The following is a 19,485-nucleotide window of genomic DNA, read 5'->3' as shown; positions in this document are numbered from 1 at the left end:
CACACACACACACACACACACACACACATGTCCTAATGAGTGTTCATGAGCAAGGAAGGGAAGCTTTTGCTCTTCATTATGATGCACATAAATCAACCTACTGAAGTCTCCTACATGGTAAGTATTATAACAGAGCAGAGCATTTTTAGTGTTTTTCCTTCTAGAGACAAATGTGATTTGCAAGTTAGATTGTGGCCATTTCTTTTCTTTTTCTTTTTGTAGGACTGATTGCTACTGGCTGGCAGTACCAGGGGGTTAGCATGATTAAGCGCTTTTATGTCTTATTGCAGACTTGTTGTTTATTTTTTTTGTTGATGACTTAATCTTGCAGCACACAGGCTTGTATCCCATCGTGTCCAAGGGAATGAGGCTAATCGCTCAAGGGAAAGACCCCCTTGAGGGTCAGAGACACATGTGCGGCATGGGAAACATGTTCAACTATCACTCCACTGGTTTCCCAGAGCTGGATGAGTTAATGAGAACTCCTCAACCACTCATTTTTATCATGGAGCTGCTGCAGGTAAGCACTAGTCAGTGGCAAAATACTGTATGTCACATTGGATTGCAAAAGAAGATGAGTGTAGAACAATTATCTGTCTTCTAATAATCAGCTTTTCTCAGATTTTAGCATCTGTGAACAAAAAAAGACACATTTACCTATTCATCCAGCCCTCTTTTAGAATTAAGTCACTCCTTCATACTATTTATTGAAAATGGACAGACAGAAAAGTAAAGTCCCCCTCTCCTTTACCTAAAACATTCTGCTTTGAAATACGTTACCCAGAACGAGTTTGAAACTCACCAGGGGGTCCAGTAGTGGCAGTAAATTAATCTCTTGTTTCAGGTAGTTTCACAATGTTTTTCCACACACAAGTCGACAACTCTTCAGTGGAAGAAGTACTCAGATGCTTTACTTAAGTAAAGGCATCAATACCACAATATACAAATACTTTGTTACAAAGCCCTTCAAAATTGGAGTAAAAGTAGGCAACAAGTATTACTAGCAAAATGTACTTATGTACACTATGTAGAGTGTAGATCTTTAGCCTTTAATCTGTAATAATGCATCACGTTGTATAAATTGATTGTATATTTTGTAGGTAAAATCTGAGTAACTATAGCTGTCAAATAAATGTAGTGGAGTAAAAAGTACAAATCTCCCTCTGAAATGTATTGGCATGTTGATTAAATGTACTTACTTCTTTCTACCACTGCTATTCTTTGTACCTATTCAGCATTAACTTGTGATTCCATCAATTTGTTCATTTTTGTTCTGTTGTGTCCTGCGGCTTCTAGGTGGGAGACCCCATGTCCTACCAAAGAGAGTCGTGGATGATGGAAAAGGATGAGAAGCTTCAGGAGGTGCCAATTCTCCACATGCAGGGCAATACGCTGGTCAAGCAGAGACAATTCAAAAAGGCTGCCAGCAAGTACAAAGAGGCCGTCCTGCTGCTGAAAACAGTCCAGTCCAGAGTGAGTGGGATGGAGCTGGAGATGGGATGGAGGGAGCTAAATGAGTCATGTGCAGGCTTTCTTATATTGAGGTTTTCTCAGGATTTTAGGTTTTTGGGACATGCAACTCCAGCTCTTTTCCAGTGAGAGATTCTTGTTTTGCTCTGTTTCACTGATAACAAGTAGTAGGATGGAAGGACTGGCAAAGGAAAGAGGGGGGAGAACATTGTCTTAGATGAGAGGGAGATGTAAGAATGGAGGAATACTGGAGGGAAAGTTATGTATGAGGTGTTCTGATAAGAGAGTGTAGTAGAGGATTCTTTTGTGCGTAAGAGTGATTTGTCGCAACTTTAGAGATATTCACAAGTTTTGTTGGAGGCTTACGGTGTTAAGTGTAGGAGATGCCAAAAACACAACAGCAATGATCATGTTCTTGTTCTTCTATCTGTGTGTGTGTAGGAGATGCCGGGTGATATAGACTACATTAATTTGGGTCGAATGATCATCCCCCTGGAGTTGAATTACTGCCAGTGTATGTTGGAGCTGGAGGAGTATTATGAAGTGATAGAGCACACCACCGAACTGCTGGAGAAACACAAAGGTAAATTGTACAATTTTTTTGATTACTAAATAATGCTCTTATTTGGCCTTGAACAGGGGCAGATCTGCAGGGTGGAAAAGGGGGGGATATTTAGCAGACAGACATGGGAGTTGTAAGAAGTACTTTTCTCACTCAGAAAAATAAGCAATACGATTTTTTCCCAGAATGTCAAATTGTTCTTTGTAATCACGTACATGAAAAGTTCAGTGATGAGTAAAATAAGGTCTGTACGGAGAGACCTCCATTCCTGGAAATGAACACTGAGACAACCAATAATTTCAAAATGTTGTAAAAAGCCGATAGGTCAAGGTCCGATGCCTCGCCTGTGCTGGCTTTATTGCAGTGGCCGTTGCATGCATGAGTGTGTAGGAGGGCTGAGGTTGACATTACAAAGGGTTTTACAGTTGGTGCAGCCCTGGGCATTGTACTGTCATACCCAAGGCTACTCATATAATCCTAGAGGAGCACACATGCTGACACAGTCTCCACTTCAAAGCCTTATGAATTATGCCCTACACCCAGAGACAGGATCCACCGAGGCAGCCTTTATTTTAGCCTGGTGTGTGTGTGTGTGTGTGCGTGTGTGTGTGTGTGCGTGTGTGTGTGGTAGGAGAAGGAGTACAGTTGAGAATGTGTGTGCCTGTACGATGTTTGTGCCCATGCTTGGGACTGGAGGAGGAAGGGTGTAAACCTGTTTGTCAGTGAGCAGGAGAGTCAAGCGGTTTTGTGGAAATGATAGGCAGGAGCTCCACTGGCTCAGTACGAGCGGTGGTCACAAGGCTGCAGCCCTCTTCATTGGGCTTATAAGAATGTCACATCCCACACTGCCATTACTCCACCTTTCCCTTCTTCTACTTTTCCTCATCACTGTCTTCAGTTTACCTATTTCCTATCGTTTTCTATCTCTACCTTTAGTCTTATTTCCCACACCCTTTTCCCACGGTTGTCTCTTTTTCTTCTCCATTTTTCTTGCATTCTTCTCCTTGGTGCTGACTCATAAAAAATCATGTTGCCTGTCTCATTCTTAAGTCACTAACTCTATTTCTGTTTCATCCCTTCAACCCAGTTCTTTAGAAAAGCACCCAACAGTTACTCACTGCAGTGTCTCTGCTTTTGCCAGAAGCAACAGAAAGAAATCGGTTTAAATGTTGGCTAAATTAAGATTTAGTGTAAAGGGAAATTAAATGCAGAAGAAGAGAAAACTGAGCCATCAGTGGGTATCTAACCAAGCACATGAGCTTATTCTGTTGAAACAAAGGGAATCACGTGTGTGTGTGTGTGTGTGTGTGTGTGTGTGTGTGTGTGTGTGTGTGTGTGGGGGGGGTTTGGTGTGTGAAGTACAACATTTGGGAAATATGCTTGTTCTTGTGGAGGAGAGTTAGATGAGAAGATTGATATAACTCTCAGGTGTGTTGTGTGTTGTTTGTGTGTGTGTGTGTGTGTGTTAAAGGTGCAATATGTAATAATGAAAGCTAGTGTTTAAAATAGTGCATTACAAATTCAATATACTGGAGAGAGTCGTCTCCCCCGACCCTTTCTCTCCAGACTTGAAGCTCACGGAGGTTGTCAGGCTGGGGCCACAGCACCCATACGAGGAGGAGTGCTAGACTCTCCTCCAAAGCGCGCTGAAAGAGCATCCACAACAATGTTGCTAGACACTGCTCTCACATTGCCAGACATTTCTTTACAGCAAAGCGCTGTAGCTAATGTTAGCTCACTAATTAACACAATATATTTATAAGTTTGTTTTATCCGTGCAAAAACCAACATGTAAATAGTCCAACGGACTATTTCTTGGCCAGGTACTGTAACTGCCCATAAAACTGACATTTTTTCTTACAGGTAAAACAAACTAGATATGTGTTAAAGGGATAGTTCGGATATTTTGATGTTTGATGTTAGTGTGGATCAACAGAAGTACATTTCCAAGATAATTGACATCTCACACAGGATGTCCTTCACCTTCCACTCTCTGTGTGCTGCCGTTCACTTCGGGAAACATCCACAAACTTTGAATTAGCAAGGTACACGCTGAAAATTGCAGGTTTTGAAGAAAATTTGAATAATGAAAAAAAGCAGGCCTGCTGGATTCTTTTGGCGAATCATTGTAAAGATTTACAAAGAATATGTGTACGACATTTACTATGTAACTGGGGCGTTTTAGGACCAATATGAGATGATTGCTATGGCAAAGTACACATGGCGATACACTGGTAAGAGCAAATTACGTTTAACCATGTATCCATCTAATTTAAATAGCTCACATTACTGTATTGTGTGAACAGTTAACTTCAACAAATATTTTATGTGGCATTTTCATTTGCGGGTTCCAAATGTTCCTTCCCGAGAACATTTTGTAGAGTCAATGTCGCTAAATCTGGAACTTCGTTATGCCCAAGACGATTGTGATCGGTTTAAAGAAATGCAAACAATCCAAAGCGTTTTTTTCTCGTATGTGAGGATGCCAGACCTAACTCTGCAGCGCTCTGGACATGAGTCTGGCAATGCAAGACTAGGTTGCATGAGGTACTTACCCATAGTGTAGGTAATACACTGACCATGTATAAGTAAGCCCTACAACCCCACTTTAAAATATGCAAATGATCCCTTAAATTAGTGTCAGTTTTTTACTGTTGGTAAGGCATTACAGCATGTTTGCATTTTTTTGTTAATTTTTTTAGTTTTTATAGTTTTGCAAACTCAGAGCTGCTGAGATGTACACACACTGACAGTGCACCTACGCATGAGTCTTAAATGCAGACAAATGGCCACTGCTTCAACAAACAGAGCAGGTTTATTATTCAATATAATAAGGTTATTACATTAATACATCTGTTTTGAATTCATGCTTTTCTCTTATCATTCTGTATTTTTTGTTGTTTTTATGTTTCTCAGACTGTGTGAAGGGCTACTACAAGAGAGCGAAGGCCCATGCTGCTGTGTGGAATGAAAAGGAAGCCCGGAGAGACTTCAACATGGTGGCCCACCTTGACATCACTCTGGCCTCTCTTGTCAGTCGCGAGCTGAAAACCCTGTCAGAATGCATGAAGGAGAAGTACTGGGAGGAGAAGGAGAAATACTGGAATATACTGGAGAAAAGGGAGAACAAAAATAAAGATGAAGAAAGGGAGGATTATGATGAAGAGGAAGTGAAGGTGGAAGACAAAGGAATACAAGAAAATGTGACCACAGAGAGAAAAGATGAAGTGGAGGAAGAAAAAGGTCAAGAAGAAACTCCATCCTTTCTCTCTGCTGAACCCGAAGCCCATAAAGAGGAACTCGGGGGAAATAAGGAAGCGAAGTCTTCTGAGATCAATCCAAACACTGCCGATGAAAAAGAGGGAAAGGACTGGCAGCAGATGTTACGACTGGTCATGTTTCTGCAGAACGAAGGAAATTTCCTCATTAAAGAAAACCACTTCGAAGAGGCTTCTGTAAAGTTCAAGGAGGCCATAGAATATGTGGACATACTTCAAAGTATGGTTAGTTATTATGTTATATACATTATTAGATCATTCATTGATTTAATAGTGCAGTTGTGAAAAAGTTGTTTTGGGTCTTTTTATTGCACTGATCAGAAGCAGTGCTCTTAATTTTGTTGTATCCTGTACAATGACAATATTATTACCTCGGCAATGATCTGGTGGACAGATTGATGCTGACAATTTTAATAGTCCACTCCATTCAGCGTGATGAATTGATCGAATGTGCCAGAAAGTAGTTCCACAAAAGGCTTGTAAAATATAATCATCTGCCATTGTTTCTTTTCTTTTTTTCACTGAAGAGCAGCTGTGGGATTGTAGGTAGCGAAGTGAAGAGCAGAGAAAAGAGCGCTAAATATAACAGCAGAGAGCTATCACTGTGACAGGGCTCGCCTATGCTTCCTTTCTCCCTCACTCCTGCCACACCTCATTGTTGAATTTCTTCACGCCTTTTGCACACAACACAGCGTCTCTCCTCATAAACCCACCCTCTCCAATCTTCATTTCTCCTCCTGTTCTTAGAATCCCTTTTACCTTATCTCTGTGTCCCTCTCTTCATCATTCCTACCTTATATCTTCATCTCTTTCCTGTTGTCACACACTGTCATTCATGTTTCATCTTTTGAAGGTTTCCTCTGCCATCTATCACCACCACCACCTCCACTCTCATCACCAAATCTCCCACCCACCTTGTCCTATCTGTGTACTCAGCAGGTGGATCAACAGAACGAGGACTGGGAGTCGCTGGAGAAAGTGCGTCTTCCGCTGACTCTCAACCTCAGCCAGTGCATGCTGGAGCTTAAGCAATACCAGCAAGTGGTGGAGCTCAACAACAAGCTGCTAAAGAAGCACAAAGGTAACACATCATTTTAGTGAGGCAGGGGAGGAAACTAGAACCCGTTTTTTGATAAAGAAATAGGTACATGACTATAAATAAACATACTTGGTTTTTAGTTTAAAAATATCAAGATCTATTGCTAGTACAAATGGATGGCCCTTAGCAAACGCCTGCTTTCACGCGGCATCATTCCTTGATCTCTCTGTTTACCGGGGATGGAAGAAAACAAACGTTCACAACCGAATAGCTGAGTCTCTCTTTCAGTCCCCCAGCACCCACCCAAGGACATCACAGTCAAAAATTAATTCACTCACTATGTTTACATGCATACCAATATTCCACTTTTATTCCAAATATGACAATATTCCAAATTTGAAACATGACATGTAAACAGCTATTCCGGTTGGATATTCCGAATGAGGCTTTTTTTCCGAATATAGCATTTTCCGATTAAGACGTTGGATAATTATTATTTGGGTTTTAGAGGCATTCTATGGACATGTATACAGCGCATTTGGAATATGCGTCTCAATTGGGGTTTTACCACAGGCTAAATGTCAGGTCTGTGTGTTGCTATAGTTTCTGCACACCAACCAGCCAACAGTTTGCAAGGTTGGAGACCAGATAAGAAGGAGAAACACAGATAATTCTAAACATTATGAAAGAATTGGATATCACCAGGTTTTTGGATATGCGCAGACATCGCTATGCCGATCTGTGTTTGCACGGTCCGAAAAGTCTGCCACTGTTGTTAAACTTTGAAAAAATACTATTCTGTATGGCTACATGTAAACTGGAATATTAATGGAATCCTCTATGGGGGGGAACAAGGCTTTCATTAGCCATGTAAACAGCTTAGTCGGAATATCGTCTTTTTTGGAATTAGAGCAAAAAACAGAATCTTATGTGCATGCTCTTTTTTTCCCTGCTATAGTTGAGGCTGATGTGAAATGGATGTTTTTTTTACCCTATAACGTTTAGTTGTGCTGCTTTTCAGTTTTATTCTTGCTGACCTATACTTGATGACCTCCATTTAGCTCATGTGGTCGTTAAATGTCTAAAATATTGACATTTATTTACACTGTCTTATCTAATAGGAAACTTTAAGGCAGTCTATCAGCGAGCACGAGCACACGTCGCTTTATGCAATGAGGATGAAGCAAAGAGGGACCTTCATATGGTGGAGAAATTAGACCCAATGTTTCAACCCTTCGTCCGCCAGGAACTGAGAAAGCTGGGTGAGAGTGTACGCAACATGCATGCCCGCCAGAATAGGACTTACTGGGATGCAACCCAGGAGAAGTGGGGCCCTGGTGGGAGCAAGGCAAAAAGTGCAGCAAGAAAGAAGAATGTCAAATGCACACAAAAAGCCACTGAAGTAAAAATTGAAGCAGCTAAGAAGACAGCAGACAGTAAGATAGAAGACAAGGACAGCTCAGAAAAACCTACTCCTGCTGAGACCCAGGGAGTGAGTGACGCAGAAACAGAGAAAGAAGTTATTGTTAAAGCAGAGCAGAGTATTAAAGATCTAGAGAGTGGGAGAATGACTGGAGAGGGGTTAGATAATGAAAATACAGAGTGTGTGGTGGACGGGCAGGGTGCACAAGATATTCGAGCGACAGATAAAGATAGCGATCCTGCGCCCACCAGCACAGGCCCGAATAATGTTGTGAGCAAGAGATCAGCAAGCGATAAGGGCAGAAAAAAGGTCAAATGCCAATCAGGTGCTGCACCGGGCCCAAGCAGAACAAGCCAAGGGAGCAAAGTCACTTGGGATAAGCCAGGAAATGGTGGCACTCAATCAGAATAGACCAATGGGTTGGAATTGGCCTGTGCAGAGCCAAAGGACGGCGGAGAGATGCAGAAAGTAAAACAACTGGAAAGACAAGTGATAAACAGCCATGCCTCAAGTCTCAACAGGAAATATTGATTATGCCAAATTCAAGTCCAAACTTAAACACAAGGAGAATAATGAATATAAACAGCCTGCATTTAGCACCATTCTGACTTAAATTTTATTATTCAGTTCTCAAAGGGATAACTGCAGGCGCATAAAAAGAGCACAGGCAGACAAGGAGTTTGCCAAATACAAAGTTTTTATTTCTGTACACAAAGAGTAGAAAGCAGCCAGTAACCCAGTTGTTATTACAGTAAAAAGCCTTTCTTCAGAAAACATTATACAGATTAAAAACTTCAGAAAAAAGACAAGAAATGTTTGGACAATAACATCAAATCAAAAATATTAAACTATAAACATTTTAATGATCAATGAGGTATATTAATGGTATTAAAATAAAACTCATTTCACCAGTAAGGTATGAGTGTGTGTGTGTAGTTGTAAGTGGTATCAACACCTTGTTTGAAGTTAGGTGATTCATTGCCCTGTCCTGTGAGAGACACACAAGCTTAGATGCATGATAGCAAACGTTGGAGGTTATGAAAACAAAGGCAGAGAAGTAATGATCGTTAGCGTGGTGGCCAGCTACATGCCGTTAACAGAAGTCTAGAGAGAGACAGCAGTGTCCTCTGGGGTGACTCTTGCCTCTGTGGACAGCCTTTTTCTTCAATCACACAGCTTCAGTCACACAGCTTCAGTCACGCCACAGGGAACAGGGTATACTTCAGCGTGGGTAGGGAATATAGGGAGCCACTACCAGTATATAAACATGTACATGGATCAGACTTCAGATAATCACATAGTCAAGGAGATGAGTGTCAAACATCAGCAGAGTGACACACGGGGACAATCTGTGAATAACCACATAGTGTATTTAATTCAGTCTGCCTCCGATATATTTTTTAAAACAAAAAAACACGACCAACGTTGGGAGTTCTTCCTCTTTTTTTCACACGTGGTCCCTGTTACATCATTTTGTGTACCCACATACAAAAGTATGTAAATAAAAGTGTGATCATCAATGCCTAATGAGATGTGTGAACACCAATAAATGTAATGTCTATGAATAAACATTGCTTGTCATGTTTGTTTGTTTTTTCACCCATGAGTTGAGCGGCTGCTGTTTATTCTGACTTGTGAGAGCTTCACCAGAACAAATTCTTAAGTGATGCTGGTGTGGAGATGAATTCAAAAGATGATAATGACTATTTTCAGCAGCTGAACAGAAACAGACTTCAATGGAGGTGGAAGGGAAGAAGAGGAGAAGGGCGCTCACTCTTGCTTCCCTTAAGGCTATTAGCATTTGTATTACGAACGGCATATCACCTTTCCAACTCACAAACCTGTGGAACCGCATCTTTGGGGACAGTTCCCTAGCAACAGTATCAAAACTAACAGGCAGCGAGTGCTGAGGAGAATGGTGTCAAAATGTAAGCGCTGTTTGCCTGGAGGGGGGGAGCCCGTAATGAATGCAGCACATGGGTTTCAAACTGGTTTGTGAAATCAGAGTGTCATTTTAAGGTTTAAGATGAATTCCTAACTGTGTATATCTGTGTTTTCTGTGAGAATAAGGCGGTATGATTTGCTAACAAACACACAGAGCCACAGGTTAACTTGTTTCAGACATCCTCTTGTTCTGTTTCTTGAGATTTTTTGGTGGCAGGCACATCAAAGTGGATCTCTTCCACCAGCCCTCAAGCAATACATGGATTTTTTTCGTCTTTCTTCTCTCATTCTCTCATAAAAGCCCCTTTTTAACTGGTTTCAACGTATGGATGCTCATGTGCTGTGATCCATACTTTTCTATTCTTCCTGTTAGCCCAAATAAACCCCCAGCCTTTCTAGGGACTCACAGACAGTGGCACACAGACACACACTCCTGACGCAACCTCCTTCCCTGAATGTAAAAACACAATGCAGTCCAGAAAGACTAAAGTCTTGTTTTATATGGATTCAGTTTCATTTTAAGGCATTCACTGACTGTGCTATGTTTAGAACAGAATGCACCCTGATATGATGAGGGCAACGCCATTGCAGCGTCTTTTTGTAAATCTAAATGCAATTAAGTATGCATTAGTGAGGGAAAATGAGGCATGTAGAATCAATAGCCAGTGTTCTTTTCAAATCTACATGGAGAAGACGTATTATTAAGGATCATGTCAGTGTAGAAACACATTATGGTGGTGCCTTGTCCCCCCCTGTAGTGTCTGGAATTGGCCTAGCAGAGAGAGAGAGAGCTTTAGCTTTGCAGCTCTATCGCCTTCTTTCTCTACACACAGCAGTAGAACGCGCAGATCCCAGAGTGGACGCCTTCATGATGATATTTATCGGCAGACATTTCCTCAACAAAACCCAATTTCAGCCACAGTACAAATTGGTTCAAAACTGAAAGAGTGTCTAAATCCCACAAGCTAAAGAGATGAAATGGATCTCTATTTTTTCATTGAAGTGTATTTTGTGTGATGCAGCATGGGACATTATTGATCATGCAGGTAGCTTGTGCACACAGTGGGAAGGGTGCATTGTTAATAGGGAGTGTGGATGCTAGCAATTACCTTAAAGGTAGTCTAATCAGTTCTGTGATTTTCTACATAGCAACATTTTATTTTAGGACTTTCAGTCAGGATTTAGAATGGATCATAGCAATGGTGAAAATTACTAACAACCTAACTGCTTCAGACAAAGGACTTGTCTCCATACTCGTCTTACTAGATCTTAGTGCTACGTTCAACACTATTGACCATACCATCCTGTTACGGAGACTGGAACATTTAGTTGACATTAAAGGAATCACTCTAAGCTGGTTTAAGTCCTATTCATCTGATTGACGCCAATTTGTTGTTGTTAATCCTCCAGGCACTAAAGTTAGACATGGCGCTCCACAAGGCTCAGTGCTTGGACCAACTCTATTCACCTTATATATGCTTTGTCTAGGCATTATTATTAGGAAACACTCAATACACTTTCACGTTATGTGGATGGAACCCAATTATACCTATCAATCAAGCCAGACGAAACCAGTCAGTTAGCTAAACTTCAAGCATCCATTAAAGATATAAAATCATGGATGACCTACAACTTTCTGATGTTGAATTCAGACAAAACTGAAGTGCTTGGCCCTTGACCTCATTATCTCAAGATATAGCTACTCTGGATAGTATTGCCCTGGCCTCCAGCACTACTGTCAGAAATCTAAGAGTTATTTTTGACGCCCACTTAAAACAAACCTCGAAAAACAGCCGGTTTTTTTTACCTTCGTAACATTGCCAAAATTAGATGCATCCTTTCTCAAAACGATGCTGAAAAACTATTACATGCATTTGTTACTTCCAGACTGGACTATATCCTTACTCAAATAAGCTCAAATAAGTCCCTTAAGACTCTCCAGCTGAACCAGAATGCTGCAGTGCATGTTTTGACAAGAACTAAGAGATCATTATTTTCTCCTGTATATCCGGGCTTCAGGTAAAATCCAGAATTGGATTTAAAATCCTTCTGCTGACGTACAAAGCTCTAAATGGTCAAGCACCATCATTTCTTGAAGAGCTCATAGTACCTTATTGTCCCACTAGAGCACTGCTCTACCAGAATACAGAATTACTTGTGGTTCCTACAGTCTCTAAAAGTAGAATGGAAGCCAGAACCTTCAGTTATCAGGGTCTGGGTTCAGGAGGCAGACACCATCACCACATTTAAGAGTAAAATTAAAACTCTCCTCTTTGATAAAGCTTATAGTTAGGAAGTGAGGAGTTGCAGCATTCGCCTAAACCGGCGGGGGAGGGTGCATAGCTTCAGACACGGCACCCCTTCTCTTCTCTCCTTCTCTTTATATTCGTCAGATTCATCTACCAACCCTTATAGAACTGGCTCAGGTTATGCTGTTAGAGTTTTAGACTTCCTCTGACACACTGAACTTCTCTCGCCTCTCACTTCCCATCTTTGTGCATCCATGTCCCAGAAATGCTTGTCACGTAGCTCTGGGGAGCTTTTTCCCCGGAGTACTTATGTGTTTTCGCCCAGCAGTTTTTTCCTTGTATTAGGATGGCACCGAAATCCTGGCTGCAGCTGTCACCGTGGTCCTGCTCAGCGCCCTGCTATGCCCTACTACACCCTGCTACGCTCTGCAGTGCCCTGCTATGTCCTGCTATGTCCTGCTATGCCCTGCAGTGCCCTGCTTTGCCCTGCTACACCATGTAATACCCTGCAGTGCCCTGCTACGCCATGAACTACGTACCACAACTACTATTTCTAGTCATAGTTCCATCATCTTTATTGTGACTATTATTCCCACTGTTCATCACACCCCCAACCAGCATCGTCATACACCGCCTACCAAGAGCCTGGGTTCGTCCGAGGTTTCCCCCTAAAAGGGAGTTTTCCTCACCACCCAAGCTTTCTCCCTAAAAGGGAGTTTTCCTCACCACTGTTGCACTAAATACATGCTCTTGGGGGAATTACTGGAATTGGTGGTGGTTTGTAAATTATAAAGGGTGGTCTATACCTACTCTATCTGTAAAGTGTCTTGGGATAGCTCTTGTAGCAGCATACGTGTGTGTGTGTGTGTGTGTGTGTGTGTGTGTGTGTGTGTGTGTGTGTGTGTGTGTGTGTGTGTGTGTGTGTGTGTGTGTGTGTACAGTAAGTGCAAGTGGTTCTGTATGAGCGTAAGGGGCTCACAGAAGAGACGAGCAATGAGAGCGACAAGCCATTTGAGAGGATTAGGGGAAAACAGTGTGTGCTTACAGAGGCGCCGTGCTAGCGGGCCCTTTGGCTGTCTTGAATAAATCATGGATTTAACTGATGATGTGTCATTCTCATAAAGTAAATAAGCTTGTTGTGGGTGCTGTCAACTCCATGACAACCTGCACTATGCAGCCACATGAAATACAGTCAGCCGAGCCCTGATCTAGTTCACTCTAAAAAGCTCTAACGCACCAACCTCCCTTCAAAGAACACAAAATAACAACCATGATAACACATTCAAGGAGTGAAAAAAACACTGAAGATACAGGCATTCTGACAAAAAAGGTGATATCCTTATTCCTTTTTGCATTTTTTTTAGTTCTCCATAAGAACGGTCCAATTTGTGCTGTGGACATATAAAGCTTCACACCTCTGAACGACTACATAGATACTGGTAAGCACAATGTCTTGGCTGGGCATGTTCGTTTAGGCTAAATTCCCACTACAAGAAAAAGTCACTAGTTTCCTGTACTATTCACACTACACAGCTTGCTGTCTTGTTGTTTGTTTTCACACTACCTGACTGACTGGCAACAGGGGCTCACACACAGGAGGAATCACCCAGTCTAGTCTTCAAACTACAGTATGCTTGAAGTGACATGCGACATGATGTAATAATGTACCATACGTGAGGCAGGATTTTTGGATGTCCGCCAGAAGCGCTCCAAGTTGTTGGTGGCTGATTTGCAGTGATAAAACAAAGAAGGAAAATCCTTTAAAAAGCCTTTAAAGGCGGGATTGGGGCTGGCACACATGTTCACAAATAGCCTGCTTCCACACATCTTTCCTATTCATAGCCTGCTTTCTCTATGTGCAACAACAACTTTGGTCCGTGTAGGAAATGCAACACTCACAGTAAATAAAGTACAGGCAACCTTTCCACCTGGTTTCCCCTCAGCTTGTGTCTTGCGCTCTCATTGGCTGTAGCTCCCTGGCAGAGTTCCTGAGAGCTCCAGATATTTAGCCTGCTAAATATCCAAAATGTGTCTGCGAGGCACCTGCAAGCTAACCTGAGGCGCCAGATGTTTTTTTACACAGAACCATCTAAGAAGCTATCATTGGAAAATGTTTGGAAAACAACACTTTCAAAAACTACATGGCAGGTGATTGGATGAATCATCTTTCTATACAACTGCTATTGTTGCACACACCTAAACCACGTCTGTAGCTGCCAGTAGCTCCTCAGTGGACGCTGATTTGTTCAGAAAGCTGGTAGTTCAAAATATCGCAATACTTAAAGAATTCTCGTGTGATCTTGTGGGAATTCAGATGGTGTGCTAGGTAACCAGTGAGCTTCTTGTTTCACGTTTTTGAACAGTTTCGAAAATCACGTTGGAGCATGTGCACACAAGTGCAAAGCCGATGTCGATTGCCTACAATATGGGGCTTTTATCACGGAGCTCCAAAAACTGTTGGTGAGCAGAAAATCAGGACTAAAATCCTGTAGTGGGCACTTGCCATTACTTCAGTCTCTCCCAGACCTGCTGCTAACGTTAGTTTCCTTTGGCTCGTTAACATGGTGTCAGGCTGTGCCATTAAAATTATGAAGCCCAGCCTGGCCAAACGGACATTAGCATGAGCCTTTATCAGTTTGCATGAAAAAGGCTTTTAGTGCACAGATTCCAGTCAATAGTTAGCTCTGGATATCATAGCTGCTGCAATGATCACAGGGCCTGTTGTACTGTGGCCTGATCACAGACGTGTGGAGCTCCTCCCTCTGCCATCAGGCATACTTTTAGGTTTTCACTCTGCTCCTCCAGGCCCACTTGGGATTAGATGTGTGAGGTGGTGCCTGAAATTAGGAAATAGAAGAAAAAAAGAAAAAGCTTTTACAATTTTAGGAACACATGCACAAGGATGAGAAAAAGTTCTTGGTTATAACTGAGGAGGCTATAATTATGATAATCCCTTTCTTTGTTCAAGTTACAGGCTTTAGACTGCCCAGAAAATTGCATTTTAAATGCGACGGGACAGTTTGCAAAGTGACAGTGACGTTCTCTTTCTCTCTCTGTGCTACTGTCTCTCTTTATCTTATGACTCCTCCCTGCCATTTAATCTCCCTGTCCTTCCCCCCAACTATCGACCCACAGCAGTACATGTTTGCTCTCCTCTCTATCTCTTACTCTCCCATGGGTGATGGCAGGAGCAAAGATTCTGTCTCTGAAGTGTGGGCTGCTACAATCTAGGCAGTCGTAGCAGAACTCACCCGGTTCTGAAGGGAAGACGTTTCTCAGCTGCTCGATGACTTCCTGGAGCTGCAGCACCGTATCCTGTTCGTGCTCCATATCATCTCCTGACACACACACACACACACATGCACACGCACACACACAAGGTTACACCTTGGTATGGAATTGTTAAGTGGGGGATTGGAGGGAAGGATAGTTTCACATTCAACATGCATGCATGTGTCAAGCCCACATCTAAGCATGGCTGCACGTGGCTGACCTGCTGCTTCAGTGTCAGTGGTCTCTCTGCTGGCAGGTTCTCCATGGTGACCCCCTCCAGACACGGGAGAAGACAGAGTTGACGGCTCTGATCCGTTGGCCTCCGAGTCATCTTTGGGCTGTTTTTAGGAAAGACTGATAATCATTCAATCCGAATAATCCATCATCGTTTCAGGTGACAGATAGATATATATATATATATATATATATATATATATATATATATTTATTAAAAATTGCCTGCTATATATGAAAATATAGAAGGCGATTTTGCCCAGCAGCTGTTACACAGAACCATCAGGTTACTGTGATTTGGGCTTTGGTATAGACAGATAAAAAGATTAAGAATTCCAATGCACACAGAAGCATTGCAGACAGAGGTGGGGGAAGGTCTCAAATCACAATCAAAGATGTATAATGCAACTCTGAAGGATAGTCCCATATTTGCAACTAACATCCTTTTTATTGTTTTAAGCAACACTGTAGCAATACTCAGGAGGTGAGTAAGTTCAGTAGTTCAGTAGAAACTGGGGTGTCTACAGAGATTGTAAGGGATTGAAAAGATACACTTCCCCAGACTACAAAGGCAGATTTTTCTGATTTTATTTTTTGGGGAGGAAATTAAACAGTAATATTGGTCCTGGGAGAAAGGGATTGAATTTGTTATACCCAAGAATGTGGTCCTCCTACTCCTTCTCTTTTCTCTTTACACTCAATTTCCAAGTCTTTGACCTGAAGAAGAAGCATCCTGACCCTCTTTTTAAGTGCTTTAGTTTCTCCCTTGTCACTCACTCCCTTTGCTTTCTCTTTATTCAGTGACCTGCATGTACAATTTGAAATATAGTATTTCTTTTATTTGCCAAGTACATTTACACAAACAAGGATGTATCCTCTGCAGTTATGACAGCCTATGGCGCGTACTTACGTCAAGGGCAATGTCTTTATGCAAACTCCACACTGAAAGTCTCTGCACCGACCGGGGATCGAACACAATGGTTGCTACTCGCTTGTACATCAGTAATCTCACAGTTAACAATTCAGACTTTCTGATTTTAGTAACCCAGTAAGTGTGTGTCAGCTCCCGCTCTATCCTTCTCTTTCTCACACGTTTCCTTTAGACTGCTGTAAATCCTTTTATATTACACTCCAAGTGTCATAAGGCTTATCTTCTTTCTTAACTCTTTCTATACTTTGCTTTTTTGTACTTCCACTACTGGTATTTCCGTCAGTTCTCATTTTGCGTATGTCCCTTCTTTGCCTCTTTCTATACTTTAAGAATGTATGTGAAGCAGTGTGCCTTCGGATAAATGCACTATAAAGCATACAAAGTCAGGGAGACTCTGTGTCTCAATGAGTACAGAGATGAACTAAAGAGCAAATTCTTCAGTGTCCACTTATACACTGAAACCCCCCTCCCATCTCTATGCCTTAAACAGCTGTACTATCTCAAAGGCAATTAAAAACTCAAGATGAAACAGTAATGAGAGGAAAGGGGAGAAGCCTAGCCTTGAGTGATTAAAGATTGCTGGAAAGCAGATGATCAAAACACATAAATCTAGCTGACATACAGTTTAACGGTTATATTTTTTCAACAAATGGCAACAAGTTCCTATTTACACGTTGTGATTTGTATAGTAGGGCTTCTTGTGTGCTTTGAGCAAATCCCTCCGCTCAAGAAGCAGAAGTAGCATTGCTTCGGCAATAAATCGCAGTGTTCCTTTAACAGAGCAGATGCTGTTAATGATGGACACATTAGTGACTATAGGGATCAAACTTCAGTGTTTATCAGGAACAGGAAGTTCCACAGCTCAGGTGCCTGAACAGCAAAGGCCGGTTGACCTTTAGTGGCAGGTCAAAATTTAGGAACCATTAGTAGAGTCCTACCAGAGATCTCAAGCAGCAATCAGGCTCAAATGGAATTAGTAGATAAAAGATATCGGCAGGACAATATTTAGATGCAGCCTCTTTTTAAACATTATTAGACAAGAGAGTGTGTATATGACTAGTGGTCTTGATGCCAGAAGAGGTATTTATAATTCTTTTTTATAAAAATGGAGCACACCAGGAGGAGGAATTAAGTTTAAGTTTTAGTTTGAGAGTAGATTTATTATTCTAAAACCTTCTTTGACAATGAAGGCACAGTAGGGTAAAACAAGGTATAGTTTTAAGTATACAGAATGGCTACTTCTAGAGTGTTGTATTTTATATATATATATAAAATACTATTTAATCACTATTATTAGTGCATACATATTGGCAGCATATTACTGTTGTAGCTGAGTTCATTTATGGATCCTAATAGTTTCAAAATAGCTTCCTTCAAAGGACAATTATAGGAAAATGAAATTAGTACTTAATTGCAGTTCTTTTTCAGAAAACATTCAGGATATTATACGATTGCAGTAGAAATGTAACATAAAATGTTACCCAAACTATAATTTAGAGGATGGTCAGGTTTTGTTTCTAAAATGTGATTCTACAAAGTAGTAGTGACTATAGCTGTAAAATATTTAAACAAAGTAGAACACGTCCCTCTGAAATGAAGTGGATTAGCAGTAGAAATACTAACTGCAAGTACCTTAAAACTGTACTTACGTACAGTACCTTGGTAAATGTATTTATACAACTGTTCAACTCTCTCCATGACACCCCATCATGATGCCTCTCATGGAGGTGTACCTGTAGCAGTAGCTCCCTGAGCCTACGAAGCTGGGACTCCAGCTGTTTGTTGTGATCCTCCAGGATCTGCATACGGGTCTCCAGACGTGTCTTGTGTTGCCGGAGGACCCGTGCCTCAGCCAGGAGCTCCTCATCCTGCTGCCCTTCCTCAGTGGGTGAACCTGGGCCGCACTCTCCAGCCTCAGTCAGCATGGGAACTGATGCTGCCTCCTCGTGCTTCCACTTGAGCCTCCTGTACTCGCTCTGCAGCACCCTGAGGACCCACAGTGGAGGACAGATGGAGGAAAAACAGTCAGGCAGACATGCTGGTTCAGCATACAAAAACACATATAAACAAACCAAAAGTATTTATCCAGCCTCAACTTGTTGCCTACAAGTTATGATGCCGGATGTATTGTTGATATTGTACCAAACAGAGAGCAATCATCTTCAATTTGAACATAAGGTGCAATACTGTCTTTTGTCTCCTACGTGTGTGACACCTATGCCAGGAACTGAGTATGTGTTGTGAAGCATTAGTAAAAAGCTGCACATATCCCAGTGTCATCACGCCCAAATACTCAGTCAAGTGGACCAACCCCTGCAATTTGTTGGTTGGACGGAAACTGCATTTAGCTTTCTTTGTACACTGCACAATGACAAAAAACTTGAGTCTAATCTAATCTAATCTGATTTAATGGTCCCACATACTTCATTTTTGTATGTGTAATAATAATTGCAAAAATAACACATTATTCTTCTTAAAAGCTTTAGTGCAAAACCTTTTTATATTAATGAACGCACTCTTTTGAAGAGGCCTTGTTTTTTTTCATCCTCTGTGTCCTCCTTGCCAACTAGCAACTGAGTGGAGGAAGGGTGGAGGTGTGTGCGCGATTGAAGGAAGGCTTGTGTCATGTGGATGCAACAACAGTGGTGTTGTCATTACTTAAAATTCATTATGGGGACGACAAAAACTATGCGCTATAGCTTTAAATTGTTTTATTTTTCCTTTTATGCTGACCTTGTTAAACCCAATATGTAGAAAAGTAATAAACTGGTAACCCTCTGAAAAAAGGCTGAAGCATCCAGCTGATAAAACAATATATTTAAAGCTGTTAAAGAAGACTTGGAGTCTCCAAGACCAAAAGGAAGAACAAGGTTAAAGGTGTTATGGTATTGATGTATAGTTTAGGTACGAGGCACATGATAGCCACAGCAGAGGATATAAACTAAGCTACAGCAGCCACTATAGTCATAAATAAGCACAACAGACACTGCAGTGTCATAACTGAACTGGGTCAAGGTTTCAGACACCCAAAGGGAACAAGTGTGTGTGTGTGTGTGTGTGTGTGTGTGTGTGTGTGTGTGTG

At 41.5% G+C, this 19,485-nt stretch overlaps 2 protein-coding genes across 7 annotated transcripts in view; one reads left to right on the top strand and one right to left on the bottom strand.

Moving 5' to 3' along the window:
* Window positions 1-19,485, top strand: part of LOC116696712 (uncharacterized) — a 25,592-nt gene that overhangs the window by 1,825 nt on the left and 4,282 nt on the right. The window contains exons 3-8 of one of the 3 annotated variants that reach the window (XR_004333814.1): window positions 332-520; window positions 1,297-1,473; window positions 1,912-2,053; window positions 4,949-5,535; window positions 6,247-6,391; window positions 7,471-8,318. Coding sequence is in view for 2 of the 3 variants with exons in the window: in XM_032527837.1 (XP_032383728.1) it covers window positions 332-520; window positions 1,297-1,473; window positions 1,912-2,053; window positions 4,949-5,535; window positions 6,247-6,391; window positions 7,471-8,183 (1,953 nt within the window). In the remaining variant the exon portion in view is untranslated. Of the gene's footprint in view, window positions 1-331; window positions 521-1,296; window positions 1,474-1,911; window positions 2,054-4,948; window positions 5,536-6,246; window positions 6,392-7,470; window positions 9,342-19,485 lie in introns of those variants that run through there. The other 2 variants (XM_032527838.1, XM_032527837.1) reach the window with 2 other exon arrangements.
* The window catches only part of drp2 (dystrophin related protein 2), a 172,179-nt gene continuing 161,643 nt past the window's right edge, over window positions 8,950-19,485 (bottom strand). For all 4 annotated transcript variants that reach the window (XM_032527832.1, XM_032527830.1, XM_032527829.1 and 1 more), the window contains 4 exons: window positions 18,137-18,389; window positions 15,459-15,576; window positions 15,217-15,303; window positions 8,950-14,802 (listed from right to left, as the gene is read on the bottom strand). In XM_032527832.1, the coding sequence (XP_032383723.1) occupies window positions 14,783-14,802; window positions 15,217-15,303; window positions 15,459-15,576; window positions 18,137-18,389 (478 nt within the window). In that variant the 3' untranslated portion in view covers window positions 8,950-14,782. The remainder of the gene's footprint in view (window positions 14,803-15,216; window positions 15,304-15,458; window positions 15,577-18,136; window positions 18,390-19,485) is intronic.

Source organism: Etheostoma spectabile, chromosome 10 (assembly GCF_008692095.1).
Source record: "Etheostoma spectabile isolate EspeVRDwgs_2016 chromosome 10, UIUC_Espe_1.0, whole genome shotgun sequence".
Lineage (NCBI taxonomy): Eukaryota > Metazoa > Chordata > Actinopteri > Perciformes > Percidae > Etheostoma > Etheostoma spectabile.
This window is presented reverse-complemented; position numbering and strand designations above follow the sequence as displayed.